Source organism: Lissotriton helveticus, chromosome 4_1 (genome assembly GCF_964261635.1).
Source record: "Lissotriton helveticus chromosome 4_1, aLisHel1.1, whole genome shotgun sequence".
NCBI lineage: Eukaryota > Metazoa > Chordata > Amphibia > Caudata > Salamandridae > Lissotriton > Lissotriton helveticus.
In genome coordinates this window covers 1,053,445,885-1,053,459,564 of record NC_136063.1, presented here as the reverse complement: position 1 = coordinate 1,053,459,564, position 13,680 = coordinate 1,053,445,885, and the positions used below count along the sequence as shown (strand labels likewise).

At 43.9% G+C, this 13,680-nt stretch overlaps 1 protein-coding gene across 1 annotated transcript in view; it reads right to left on the bottom strand.

Annotated features, from left to right (window-relative positions):
* MARCHF6 (membrane associated ring-CH-type finger 6) overlaps positions 1-13,680 on the bottom strand; it is a 1,360,950-nt gene that overhangs the window by 746,385 nt on the left and 600,885 nt on the right. Inside the window, exon 16 of the mRNA XM_078687648.1 lies at positions 7,777-7,896. Within this exon, the coding sequence (XP_078543774.1) occupies positions 7,777-7,896 (120 nt within the window). The remainder of the gene's footprint in view (positions 1-7,776; positions 7,897-13,680) is intronic.

Sequence of the window (13,680 nt, the reverse complement as noted above, 5' to 3'; positions counted from 1 at the left end):
CACAACAACCCCCAGGGAAGGAAACAACGCTGCGGCAGAGTCGATCGGCGCCATGGGTGGGGGGGGGTGGTACCCCAAAGGGCCATGCAACGGCATCGATGTGCCCAAGGACCTAACTGCTGCCGAGGGAGAACCCGCCGGGATTGGGCAATCAAGGGACCCATCACCTCCTTGAGAACCGAAGACGCTCCATGGGAAGGTGGAGACCCAAAAGTGGCATGAAGAACCAAGTAAAACTTCTTTATTTGGACCATTGGTGCCCCGGCTCTCGTAAAGGTAGGGAGGAGCAGGACAGAATCCTTGACAGATTCCTGAACCCGGGGGCAGAAGGAATCGCTCACTTCGACTCCGGAAAGTAGTCCTGAGCAAGAGGGCCAGAGGTATCCCCAACCCCTGCTCCAGGAATGCTCATCCCATCGTCGTGAGCAGGGGCGTAGGAGACACTAAAATTCTGGGGGACAGGGACAACCTTGTGGACTTTCCAGTGACCGTATACAAATCACCGCCCGTTAAACAAATATAATCGCATACTTTCAAAGTGAAATATTGAGAAAAGCAGGCATGTAGTCACAGTTTGCATTATGCTTTATTGTTAATCAAAAGCACAGGTGCACCATAAAACAAGCAGTTTATCAATAGACACTTGGTAAATATAAATGTCCAGCAAATCCGTTTTGTTTAAGATGATTTATTTTTCAACAAAGTGATAATAGAACAGCCGACGCGTTTCGTCCCAGCCGGGACTTCTTCAGGGCAATAGGAAATTCAATGTCCAGAATATGATGTCAAAACCAGAATGTGTTGTCGGAACCAGCTGTGTGGCAGACCGCTCTGTCAATCCCTATTTACAAAAAAAATGGTCAGTATCCATATGGATGTTCAAGAGATGGTTCAATCATGTAGGGTCATGTATACACGGGGTCTTGGTACCAAATACTATAAATATACTATCCAAGTCTTGAGGGTAAAATAAATGAAATCCAATTCTTCATACGTAAATAATTAACCGGTGCACCAAACTTTAGATGTGCACATCTAAAGTTTGGTGCACCGGTTAATTATTTACGTATGAAGAATTGGATGTTCATTTATTTTACCCTCAAGACTTGGATAGTATATTTATAGTATTTGGTACCAAGACCCCGTGTATACATGACCCTACATGATTGAACCATCTCTTGAACATCCATATGGATACTGACCATTTTCATTGTAAATAGGGATTGACAGAGCGGTCTGCCACACAGCTGGTTCCGACAACACATTCTGGTTTTGACATCATATTCTGGACATTGAATTTCCTATTGCCCTGAAGAAGTCCCGGCTGGGACGAAACGCGTCGGCTGTTCTATTGGTATACACCTGTTACAACGCAATTTTTACTCCGCACTACCACTACAACGCGACCATTACAACGCATACCATTACAACGCATTGCGCTGGGGGGCGCTCTAGGATAGGGAATAAGTTTAATTTTCTATCCAACACCTTCCCTAGTGTCCACGGGGACTGGTGTTGGAATAGAAAATTATACTTACCACTATCCAGCACCTCTAAGCGCTATGCGTTGTAACGGTATTCGTTGTAAATACCGCGTTGTAATGGTATGCGGAGTAAAAGTATGCGTTGTAACGTCATACATCCGTTCTATTATCACTTTGTTGAAAAATAAATCATCTTAAACAAAACGGATTTGCTGGACATTTATATTTACCAAGTGTCTATTGATAAACTGCTTGTTTTATGGTGCACCTGTGCTTTTGATTAACTCCTGTTTTAGTTCTGTCTGAACTGGCATTGTGTTGGCGGGTGTCATATCAGTGTGCACATGATCCCCACCTAAGGGTTAAAATAAGGGGAATTTTCTCATATAAGTGGCATAATTTTGTATCAGGTGCATTAGTTTCAAGGTTCCGCCATCCATCACGCTTTAAAAATGTATGCTTTATTGTTATTTACATTCATATAGTAATCAGACCAAATGTTAAAAAAACATGTATATGAATCTTGCATCTTCTTGTCCCACGCAAACAAAGGTCGCTGACTTAGGGTGGGGGCGTAGTGTTTGCAAGTGTATTATGGTTTGAAAAGTACCTGCTGCTGCATTCCTGGTCTCCAGCAATTTTTAGGCAACAATAAAAATGTGAAGATAACTTCGGTGATTAATGTTCTTTATTGAGAGAGATCGGAGGTTTGTGTAGTGGAAGTATTGACTCATGGTAAGGTGGACACAGTGGGGTCATATGCCTGCTGCAAAGAACGTGTACCACGCAGATCACAAAATGCATATCATGTAAATAGGTCAGTGAGTTACTGCTTTTGTCTGAGAGATTCTTTTGATATTTGCAGTTTATAAGTTAACATTCTAACATTGAACAGTGAGTTATTAACCGTCATCAAAGAGCTGCATGAAAACTTCAAAGAATAGATTAGAATGTTATGATTTTTCCCCAGTCTTTCTTTATCCTAATGTTGGAAAATTGGTTCATTAGGATAGAAATCAATTCTAATTATTAAATAGAACCCTCCAACCATCGTGTTGTGTTTTAAGTTTGTGCTTCTCTAATTTGTGCTTCTCTAGTGTTGCAAAGCCACCCTGTGCCCTGGGCACTAGCCACCTTTTTGCTGACTGGTACTGGTGGTACCTGACTCTGATTGACCCTGGCCTCTGCCTAAACAGGCCCAGGACCAGTGCTATTCTGAAAGAGATACTTAAAGATACTGTGAAAACACCTACATACACTAGGGTGCACTATGGGTTAGGGTACTCCTATGATTGGTATGACCTCTCCTATAAGGCCCTAGTACATAATAGGGCAGGGGGGATTAGAACTACCTTTAATTCCCTAGAATATAATAGGGCATGGCAGGTAGGAGGCCAGCAGCCCTTTCTGTGCTTGCATGTGTGCACTGCTGATCTACTCAATGTTGGGGCAAAATTAAGTTAAGTGGAAAAAAAAATTCCACTTAACTACGGCTGAATCATATTTGCCACATAATACATCATCTGGTGCATAATCTAACGATTTCACCCAAAACAATGTTGTAGCTCAAACGGATCAAAAATTAATAAAAGAAATGTGACTTATGTTGCTGTGAAGTGTAGGGCCCTTTGAAAAGGTTGACTGGTCACCTTTCCCACTCCTGCATTTGTATGTTACACAGGTACTAATGAGGCAAAATCTTTGCAGAGGCTGTTAGTATGTATAAATATGTCTAAATAATAGAGTATCATATTATGTACAGCATTACGCTGCAGCCTTTTTATTGTTGCATAATTTAGTCAACACTGCGACATCATTTTGGCCTCCATTGCTGCATAACTCCAGTGGCTCGAAAGCAGGCGGCACATGTTAAACGTGTCTGTGCATGAAGCAGAGACCAAGAAGTTTGCAAACTTAGGGGCTGATTACGATGGCAGACAGACTTCAGTCTGTCGCCATCGAATCGGGGAATGGGACCGCTGTCCTTCAAGGTGGCGGCCCCATGATAGGCATTACAGTGCGACCGCCACTACATCGTTCGCAGTGCCTATCTATCATCCGCTGCAATGTAAAAAAAGGAAATGCTACATATATCACTGCACTACGTGGCAGGCACAATGTGGTGCCTGCCACATGGTGCAGTGATATGTAGGGGGCATCATAGATGCACCCCAGATCCCATGTCTGGGGGCTGGGGGGGAAAGGGGCCTGCTACGGGCCCCCAATGTCCCTTTCCGTCAGGTTTTCCATGGCGGTTCACCCGCCATGGATAGGCTGGAAGGTAAGGGACATCGTAACCCCTAGAGCGTTGCCTGGTAGGCACCACCAGCATTGTAGGAACCACAAGCCCCTCCGCTGCACTGGCGGGCTCAAGGAGCCTGTTGGGTGTGTGGCGGTTGGTCTTTCCGACCGCAAGGGAACCACCCGCCATTGTAATATGGTGGGCGTTGATGCAGTCACCAATGGCGGTGGGACATCCACCGACGTGGCGGTCTTACCGCCATTACAATCACCCCCTTAAGTTTGGTGTGCATGCAAATCCTACATTGCTAACCCTGTTAAGTTGCAGGACTACTGCTGAAAAAGGCCAATGGTGGTACCAATTGGTGAAGTGGACTGGCCTCAAGGTCTTGTGACCTCAGTGACAGAGTCCCAGTCGATCTAGGGTGTGCTTCTTGGTATGCCTGCTCACAAAACTGGAGGTGAACTGCGGTATGGATTGTGGTGGACAGGCCTTCAAGTTTAACTCACACTTGCCACTGTTATGGTCCCCCTGCGGGTGCTAAGACACCAGGGCTACTAAGGTCTATCGGGCCTTCTGTGGTCTGGTCATGAAGGCTGAACATGGTTCTCCAGTTCCAAATACAGCAGCTCTGGCCAGAGTGCCATATCCTCTCCCACGCTGAACACCATACTGCCCCACTGAGAGAAACTCGCACGGCCTTCAGCTACAACTCAATTGTGCTGTGACTAAATTCAACTTATGCACTAGACAACAGTAAAATGCTACCGAAAAAAAAAGAACAACACCCTGGAAATAGCAAACACTCATAGGGAATGAAAGAATAAGCAAAGCATGTGAACTGTAATCAGTAATAACACGGTTAGCTTAACGGTTTGAAACACATTATTCAGAAACTCATTATTCAGAAATCAGTAAGTAATTTTGCCTGAAAAGTTCAGGACATGGCTACAGGACCAGGAGGGGACCTATTTCAATGTCCATTGCTTATATCGTTTCAAAATGTAAGCAGTTTGGTTTAAAAAAAAACACATCCCCGAACACAGAGACGCATTTTGTAAGCTAAAATAATTAAAACAGTTGAAAACGATCATATTAAACGTTTCCATTCCACCCATCAACCACTTAATCTCCCTGTGCCTAAAATGAAAGTGTGTCCTCATGTAAAGTAACTGGAAAATATATAAAGCGCTCTGATACCCGATTCGGTTCGGGTCTAGTTCGCGCTATATAAAACTCTGCAAAAAAAAAAAAAAAGTGGCGCTAATGTGTGTGGGTGTAAATAACAATCTGGCCTGTCTGCAGACCACTCTGTATTGCTTTATTTAGGTATTTAATTATTTTGCTCTAACCTCCTGAGGTTTTTCTTTTGAATAGAAAACGATTGGAAAATGAGGACATTTCCAGCCAAAGTGTTCCACCTTTTTTGGATCCATTTCACAGTGGAACAAATAAAGAAAAGGAGAGGCAATAGAGAGTACATAAGAGCTGTCTCTTGAAATCACCAGGTAAGGAGGAGCGAGACAGACAGAAAGAGATGGAGGAATAAAGAGAGAGAGAGGGGAGGAGGGCAGCTGTCAGAGGCAGATCAGGAGAAGTTGACTCTGTCCTTGCCTTCTCTGGGCATGAAGAAAAAGCGACAGAGTTTTTTTTTTCTTCTCTGCCCTTCCCAGGACGCCGAGCCTTCATGCAGCATAAAAAAGGGCAGAGGGCGGGTGGCCTCTTTGACTCCAGGCAGGTCAAGTGCAGGGCCATTAGGTAGCGCTTTCGCGCGCTAATGGCCCTGCGAATAACAGAAGGGAGAGGGGAAATTCTTTCGTCCCCTCCACCCTTGTTCCCCGTGTCCCCCCACTCCAAAATCTGGGGGGGGGGATATATCCCTCGCCTCCCCCACACTTCCTACGCCCATGGTCGTGAGACAACAAGGCCGCGGAGGGCAGGGACCTTGACGATGCAGACGCCACTTACCGTGGGACAGAGAACACAACGCCTGCCGCCGGTCACCGGAAGAAGAGTGAGGTCCACTTGATCGACTCCAAGAACGAGCAGGCTTCGGGAAGGGGAGCGGGCCGTCAAGATTCAGAATGACGCAGCAACTGTGCCGCTAGAAACGTCATATCGTGCTAAGCTGCTGACAGGCATCGCAGTCATCAGAGTTGCGCAGTGTGTCCAAGCACCACATACGCACAGAATGTGGGACTGTGGCAGACATCTGCTGAGTGCAAGACCGACAGGACTTAAAGACAGAAGGCATGGATGGAACACTGTTCTCGATGAGAAGTTAAAGAAGGAGGCCGAAAACGGCTAGGAGGTATGCTTCAACGGATTTACGTTGTAGCACCGAAAAATAAGAAACTGATATCAGCACATCAGCGGTTGACATTATGTCAGGAAACAACATCAGTACAGTCTCGCATGACCCCCCTCCACTGGCGTGCAGAGGTATTGCTCAGAACGTTTTACGGATCCAGTCTAACGCCTGGGGAGAATTCACAAGGTAAGGAATCTGCAGCTAGATATCTCTATCAGGTAGAAGTTACTAACATCAGAGGCGCATGCTAATGGAAATCACCATCAGGCATTTGTGAATAGCCCTAATTATTGGTGCCCAAAACCTTTTATCTTGGTTGAAATGAAAGCTGGGGAAAAAAGTAATTAAGGCAACCGATTCCAGGCCCGTAATACATGAAAGAGAGACTGCTGACACCAGTGATGCAAGGGGCATGAAAGAGAACTTGAATATTCCCATAAATGAGATCCATCAGGCGGTCCTCCAGATTGCATCCAGTGGTATGGCCAGGACATTGCACCCACCTGCAAGGAAGGACATTTAGACACCAGAGACTCTTGGAATGAGCCCCTACCCTTGAGTGGTGAGTTTCATCTAAGCACACCTGAAAAAAAAGAGTCTGATAAAGAGATACACAGTCAACTCAATGTGGAGAGCTTGAGACCATTTGTGGAACTTTGGACTCCAGAAAAGCAGAATCAGTTGCAGTAGGAGTTTCAGATCACTTGTTAAGACTAAAGCTTTTACGAAAAGTACATTTTGAAGTTGACTGATGTGTTTGCGGAGATTAGTGGATAGAGAGTATCGTTGGTACTAAGATTTAAAGTGGGAGCAAGAATGATAGCGAAAAGGGGTTTGCAATGTAGGACAGCAAATTATGGCGTATCCCCAAAACATGTGCTCTGATCTGGACCAATCCTGGATGTACCCGATTTTGAACTCACTGCACAATGAGAAATTAGAATATTTAATTTGAATAGTGAATCAATGTATTCATATCCTAATTCTAACATACAAAATCAGGGTAGAGAGATAATTCACCCATGTGAACAGAGTCCTCACTGATAGTTTGTGGACCACAGTCTTTGAGTAAAAACATTACATAAGTAGGGCACTTACTGAATCTAGGGAGATAACCACGAATTGCACTTTAATTAAACATAAGGCAATGAGGTTTGGAAGGCACTAGCTTTTTCCTTTGCAAACATTTATCAATAATATTTTGATTTAATGTGTACTGTGAATTGATCACAATTTTTAAGCACTGCTTTCAGTCACAGATCAGCTGGTCTAGATTTTATGGAGACTACCCAGTATCACCCTACTGCTATTTTCCGTTTGCATCATTATGAGAGGAGTGTTTTTAGAAGGAAAAATCCAAAATGTTGATACTTTGCCAGCAATTTAATTTCAACCTTAGCCCGCTGATATTTAAAAACACATTTCGGATTGTACACAGTGTTTGTATGCCCCTCAATGTTCACACAAATGTGACGTTGGGACAACAGATGATTTGTCTTGATAAAATTGATTACCTTCCTTAAGATACATCAAAAGAGGTCTCTGAGATTAAAGCTAGTCAATTCTTCAATTAAATGTGATCACAAATACAGCCCAATGCTTACAGGTACTGAATTAAAGGTTTGGCTCAGCAAAGGGGATAGGCATTTTTTTCGGTTTGTATTAATCGGTCAAGTCCTCAGTTTAAATTAGATCGCATAAAAAAAAATTGGAAACATCTTACTAAATGGGGCCCTTACCACTGATAAAATGAACCTCCTGAGATGTCTATAAATAGGCAGATGGATCATTTCCTGAACTGGATTAAAATCGGGATCATTCAAGTTCCTCAGAAACCACAGGACACCAGGCCTCAACACCTACAATGAGAAATATATTTTTTATCCGTATGGTTCATTCAATAAACAAAAGTAATACGTTGCATAACAATCAGAAGAATCATTTACCAGTAATCAATGAGAAAAGGTTACTCACCATTTACTACAGATCCCCTGAGTCTTGCAAACATTTGTCTTCTCCCCCACACAGCACACATTTCCACATCTGCATCTTGGAGAAGCCTATTACTTTGGCCAATGAATCGCAATTTAGTTGCTACCCTCAGTAACCACAAACTGAATCTGTTAGGAAAGCGAGGGGTCTTCTCCATAGTTTTCAAAGCCTTGGGTCCTCAAATTACTGGTAACAAGATAATCTCCTTTACCATACACAATAGTCAGATCATCACTCTTAGAATTCATACATTTACAGGCACAGCTTAGAAGGTGGAAAAATAAAAGGAAGTTATTATTAACTGCACGGTTTAACTAAATATAGGAACAGCTCTGGGCTTAACATGAACTCAGTAGTGTTTTGCAAAATAATTTAAACAGCCCTGTAGCTCTCATAGTCAATGATTTATCCTCCATTGTAGCAAAGAACTCAAATTGTTCCAAGCAATCGAGCCTTACGCTGGAATATTACAGAGGGTTCTGTGGGGTCACCAGTAAAATGGAAAGCATGCACATTACACGGATCTGTTAAAACAATACATTAGTACTTGATAGTCCTGATTCTGGCACTACAAAATACGGATCTTAAATTCCCCACACTTATTGTGCGTGATTCGTTTTACTGTGTCCAGTCTTACAATGAAAATCTACACTATTGGGGCGAGAATGGATTTAGAGATTCTAAAGGTTGCACAGTAAAGCACAAAATGCTTTGGGAACAGGTGGCGAAGCTGAAAGAAGGCCTGCCACAGACTCAGGTTATTCATACATTGAGACATCATCGTGTTGGCGTTTACATTGAAGGGAATTCAATGGCGAATGAAGCCACTAAGCAACAGTTAGTACTGCTGCCATTGCTGCAATAACTTGCTCAAGTACGAGGTTAGATGGAACAACTATGGTGGCAGTTAATGCCACTCATAACGGATGAGCCCGTGCCAAAAGGCTTTCCACCCACATACCCCTACAAGTTAGATGCACAAAACCTACCATATGCTGAGATTCCAGGAGTGGGAGATAGAGTAATACCGAACATTGATTGAAGATTAGGACTGATACTAGCAGCACATGGAGGTCTGGGTTCCGCTCATGCAAGGATTACTGCTACAGTTTCATTACTAAAGCAATGCTATTAGTACGCAGAACAAGTAAAGGCAGTAAGGATTTGCAAGTTGCACTACCCACAATATACAAAGAGTAACAGCAAAATCTTATTTGCCAGTGTTGCCCACCTCTGAGGTCCACTGCCTGAGAACCCCAAATATTATAAACAAAGAAGAAATAGAGAGGCAACAGAAATGCGAACTGTACAAAGAAAGTATTCAACACAATATTTGCATGTGTTCATGAACAAATAATAGTCCTTCGTTGATGTTCATAAGATGATTTTATTGCAATCTTCATAAAGTATCTTGAAAAAGATGACCAACACAGCCAACGCGCCGTTTTCTGACCTTTACTCTGGCAAGAAACGCGACCGGGAGACTGATGTAGAAGCGGACCACAGTACTTGTTCGAAATGCATAGTGACACATATCATAGTGTTCACCAGCTGTAGTGTACTGGAAGCTGTAATTGAGAAACCGCAGTTGTACTTATAAAGTTACTTTCTGTACATATCGCCGGCATATGATTACATATTTGTTCATCGCATACAATTTCTTCCAATGGAAATAAGAAGTTGCTGGATACTTCAACCTTTGAATAGTTTTACTGAGACACAGAGACCTACATGCGCCATCTGAAGATTGCTTTACCGGGTATATTCTTCATTTATAATATCTGCCCTGAGGAAGTCCAACTTGGGCGAAACGCGTTGGCTGTGTTGTTCATCTTTTTCAAGATACTTTATGAAGATTGCAATAAAATCATCTTATGAACATCAACAAAGGACTATTATTTGTTCATGAACACATACAAATATTGTGTTGAATACTTTCTTTGTACAGTTCGCATTTCTGTTGCCTCTCTATTTCTTCTTTGTCAATGCTATTAGTAGTTTGGTCTATCAAAACAGACCAAGGACTTTGTCCTTAAATGCGATATCTGCCAGCATATGAAAGGCTCCACCGTAGCACGTCCAGCACAGACAGCTCTATTGATCTCGGACAAGCATTTGGGTTGCGTTTATATGGCCCACTGCGGCCTCTTACAATCAGATGGGGCTTACAAGTATATCTTAGTGATAATGGATTCATGCTCCAAATTCCTGTGGGTTTGGCCACAGCGCTCAGCTGATGCTCAAACTGTTATAAAGAACGTGCAAATATTTATCGGGAGATACGCAATTGGCACACGACATTCATCCTGCACATTTACATACCATACTGTAGAAGGCTGTTTGGCCCATAATGGACACTTTAAGCTTCTACTTCTTGCTACTACTCGCTCTTTCCCTGTCAATTATGCTTCGTGTCTGGGGGACCAGCTACACATCATCCAAGATGGCTGCTTATTAGCAGAGTTCCCTCTCCTCAGCTTCGAGGCATCATAAAACATGGTGCCTTGCACTATTTACTGAAGTTGTTCCTGTCACGGGGGTTTGAGACACCCCTGCTCTGAACAAAGCCTGCTAGGGGCCTCCCAATGGTGCCTAGGACACTGGTGTCCAAATCCAACCTGACTTAGTACACTGGGAGGCCGGGAGGAGGAGATCCATATGGGCCGAAGATAAATGGCTGGGGCTGTGGAAATGCTGGGCCCACTGAGAGCCTTGAATGGTGCTGGATGCAGTGGAATATCGCACCTCCCTGAGAGGTCCTACCGTCTACTAGGACAACAAGTATGAGGTACTGTTGGTGCCAGCAGGGACACAAATGGTGTCTGAGAGGTGCGGGAGGATTTAAAGACGAAGTAAGACCTCCCAGCACTGGATTCCTGCCATACCCGCAACCTGGTACCACCAGAAGAATCCTACACACACACACCACTGTTTTAAATTTCCACAAACAAAATGCGCACCATGATAATGGCAACGAGGGGGCTCATGGGGAAATAAAATGATGTTGTGGCGTGCCGGACCAGATAGACCAGAAGTGAGTCCTCCGGGCCATATATATACCTGCCATACTTGTACACTGGTTCCACTATCCCAATATTACCTGCAAGACACTATACTTCACTCAAAGCCAACAGCAGCACTGTTTCCCCTCTACTTAGTACCCGCATGCAAGAGGGACCATCCAGTATTGATGAATCCTGAGGGGGAATGACTGACAACGGAGGCACCTGTGACTCCGCTGCACTGTCCGCTGCACACTTTGGGCCCTAATAACAGCAACTGACCTCCCCTACAGAAAAGTGCAAAGCCCTCTGACAGTGCCCTGTCCATGCCTGTTATATGGTGAAGATAAACACAAAAAAGGGAAAACTCTTATTTTAACAAAAGGCCACCAATAGTATGCGTTCTAGATCAGCATGCCACTGAAATCACTGGATGCCACTGAAATCACTGGATGTTGCTGGCTCCCTGGATCACCCAGGGAATGGCCTCAAAGTGATTTTACTGGATATGAAATCAAGTTTGAGGACAACAGACTTAAACATTGACCACCTTACAGCATGTATGGACCTCATGAACAATCTTATAAACAACCACAGTGACCTACTAAATGAGGTGTAGCGTCGCATATCAACAATTGAAGATAGTTCACCAGAGCAACTAAGAGCTTAGCGATAGATGGAAAAAGAAAATTGTGGCAAATAACTAAACCTAGAATCGCGATCCCACAGAAATTACATTTGCATAGCTTGTCTGCCACACTCAACCAACATATGTAGGCTTGTGGTGTTTGTGAAGCAACTCACTGTGGACCTATTTGGAAGGAGGAGCTTCTTTAACTTACTGGTGGTCAAGAGAGCTCACCAATTGCGGACCTGCAGACTTCCTCCTGGGGCGCTTCCCAAGACACTAATTGCTCAGATGTTGTACTACCAGGACCGGGACACGACCTAGCATCGGGCTAGAGAAAAGGTTCCACTAATTGATCAGGGCACTGAGTGAGCTTTTCCCCCCCAGACTTCAGACTGGCAGTACAGGAGGCAAAGACGGCATTCACTGATGCAAAAAAGTTGCTGAGGTCATAAAATATTAAATACGCAATGCTGTATAATGCCAGTTTACAGGTACAACCAAAAGGGATGATGGACGGAGTGTTATACATTGCAAGCACTCACCCCCAGTCAACTGATCTGGGTTTAATCCATCATCATTTGGAAACAAGCATCCTGCCAAGTCATGTCTTCCCTGGTATGCCCAGACATGGGTCCCTTGCTCACTTTGCCACTGGATTCAAGTTAGATGCTTGTTTACGGTCCAGGGAAGACATGGCTTGACAGTTCGGGCTGGATTGTTCCCATGAGGCACAGGGACAGACTTATTTGCATATGGCCATGTCTGAACTGGGGTGGCAGAGTGAGCTAAAGAATGATGATGGATTAAACCCAGATCAGTTGACTGGAGGATAGTGCTTGCAATGGTCAACACTCCGTCCATCATCCCCTTTGGTTTCCCTAGTTTACAGGTACAGCACAAGGATTGTGTGTGCATCTTTAGAAATCCTAGAGGCAACAACATTTGTCAAGCATGCTGCCAAAGATGCTAAGAGCAAAGGACATAAGGACTATGACAAAGAGCAAACTTTAGATGAAAAAAACATGAACTACTGCACTGGTACTTAAGCTCCCAAATGTTTTGGTCACGGATACATTAATGTAGAAACGATGATCCTGCATTGAACCAGTCTAAGAGGCATTTAGGAGGATATACGTTTCACAATTTGGAACTGACCGCTTATTTCACTGCAGGAGGGAGCCTCGATTAGGCATCTGCGCTGATGGGTGGTTTGTACGTTGTTTGAAATTAGACTGGTCAATATTGGCACGTGAATATTTGTCTTAAAAAATGCTTCACATAGAAAGACTGGGGATGGAGGGTGACAGCTTCCTCTCTCCTTGTGTGAAGGACATAATTGTGATGTAGTGGAGGGAATGGTTTACTACCAAGAATTATACTGACCATTGGGGGTTTAAGTGTGAGAGGCAAATGGGGGATGCTAGTTGAGGGAACTCTTTTAGACATAAATCTTTATTATGATTACATAGGCTCACATACTTGCTTGCGTCCCTATGATCGCTGATGACTCAAGTGTAAGGTTTGGAAATCCAGCGGCTGAGCATTGACAAAACAACTGGATTACCTAAACTCATAACGTGGAATGTGAAAGAGTATGGCAACCAAAAAAACTGAATACTGACATTAACATATCTTGAGAGGCGGGCGTGGCCAGCAAGATGGCAGAGTGGCAGCACTAAAAGCGTGCTCCGGCCCCAAAAGCGAGATACTGCTACATCCTGCCTCCAATTTAATTTGAATTTTATTAAATTTATGAAGCGCACGTTCACTCTGCAGTTTCTTGGCGCTGGGGGGGGAACAACAAGCTAAAAGACACAGGAGCTAAGGGCTAAAAGCCTGCTTGAACAAGAAGGTTTTTAAAGCCTTACGAAACTCCATGTAGGAAAGGGAGTGTCTAACTGAAGGCGGGAGTGTGTTCCAGAAAGTGGGGGCGAGAACCGCAAATTTCTGGCCTCCCGATCTTTGTTTTTTGAAACGGGGGATGACAAGAAGGGATTTGGAGGAAGAACGAAGATCCC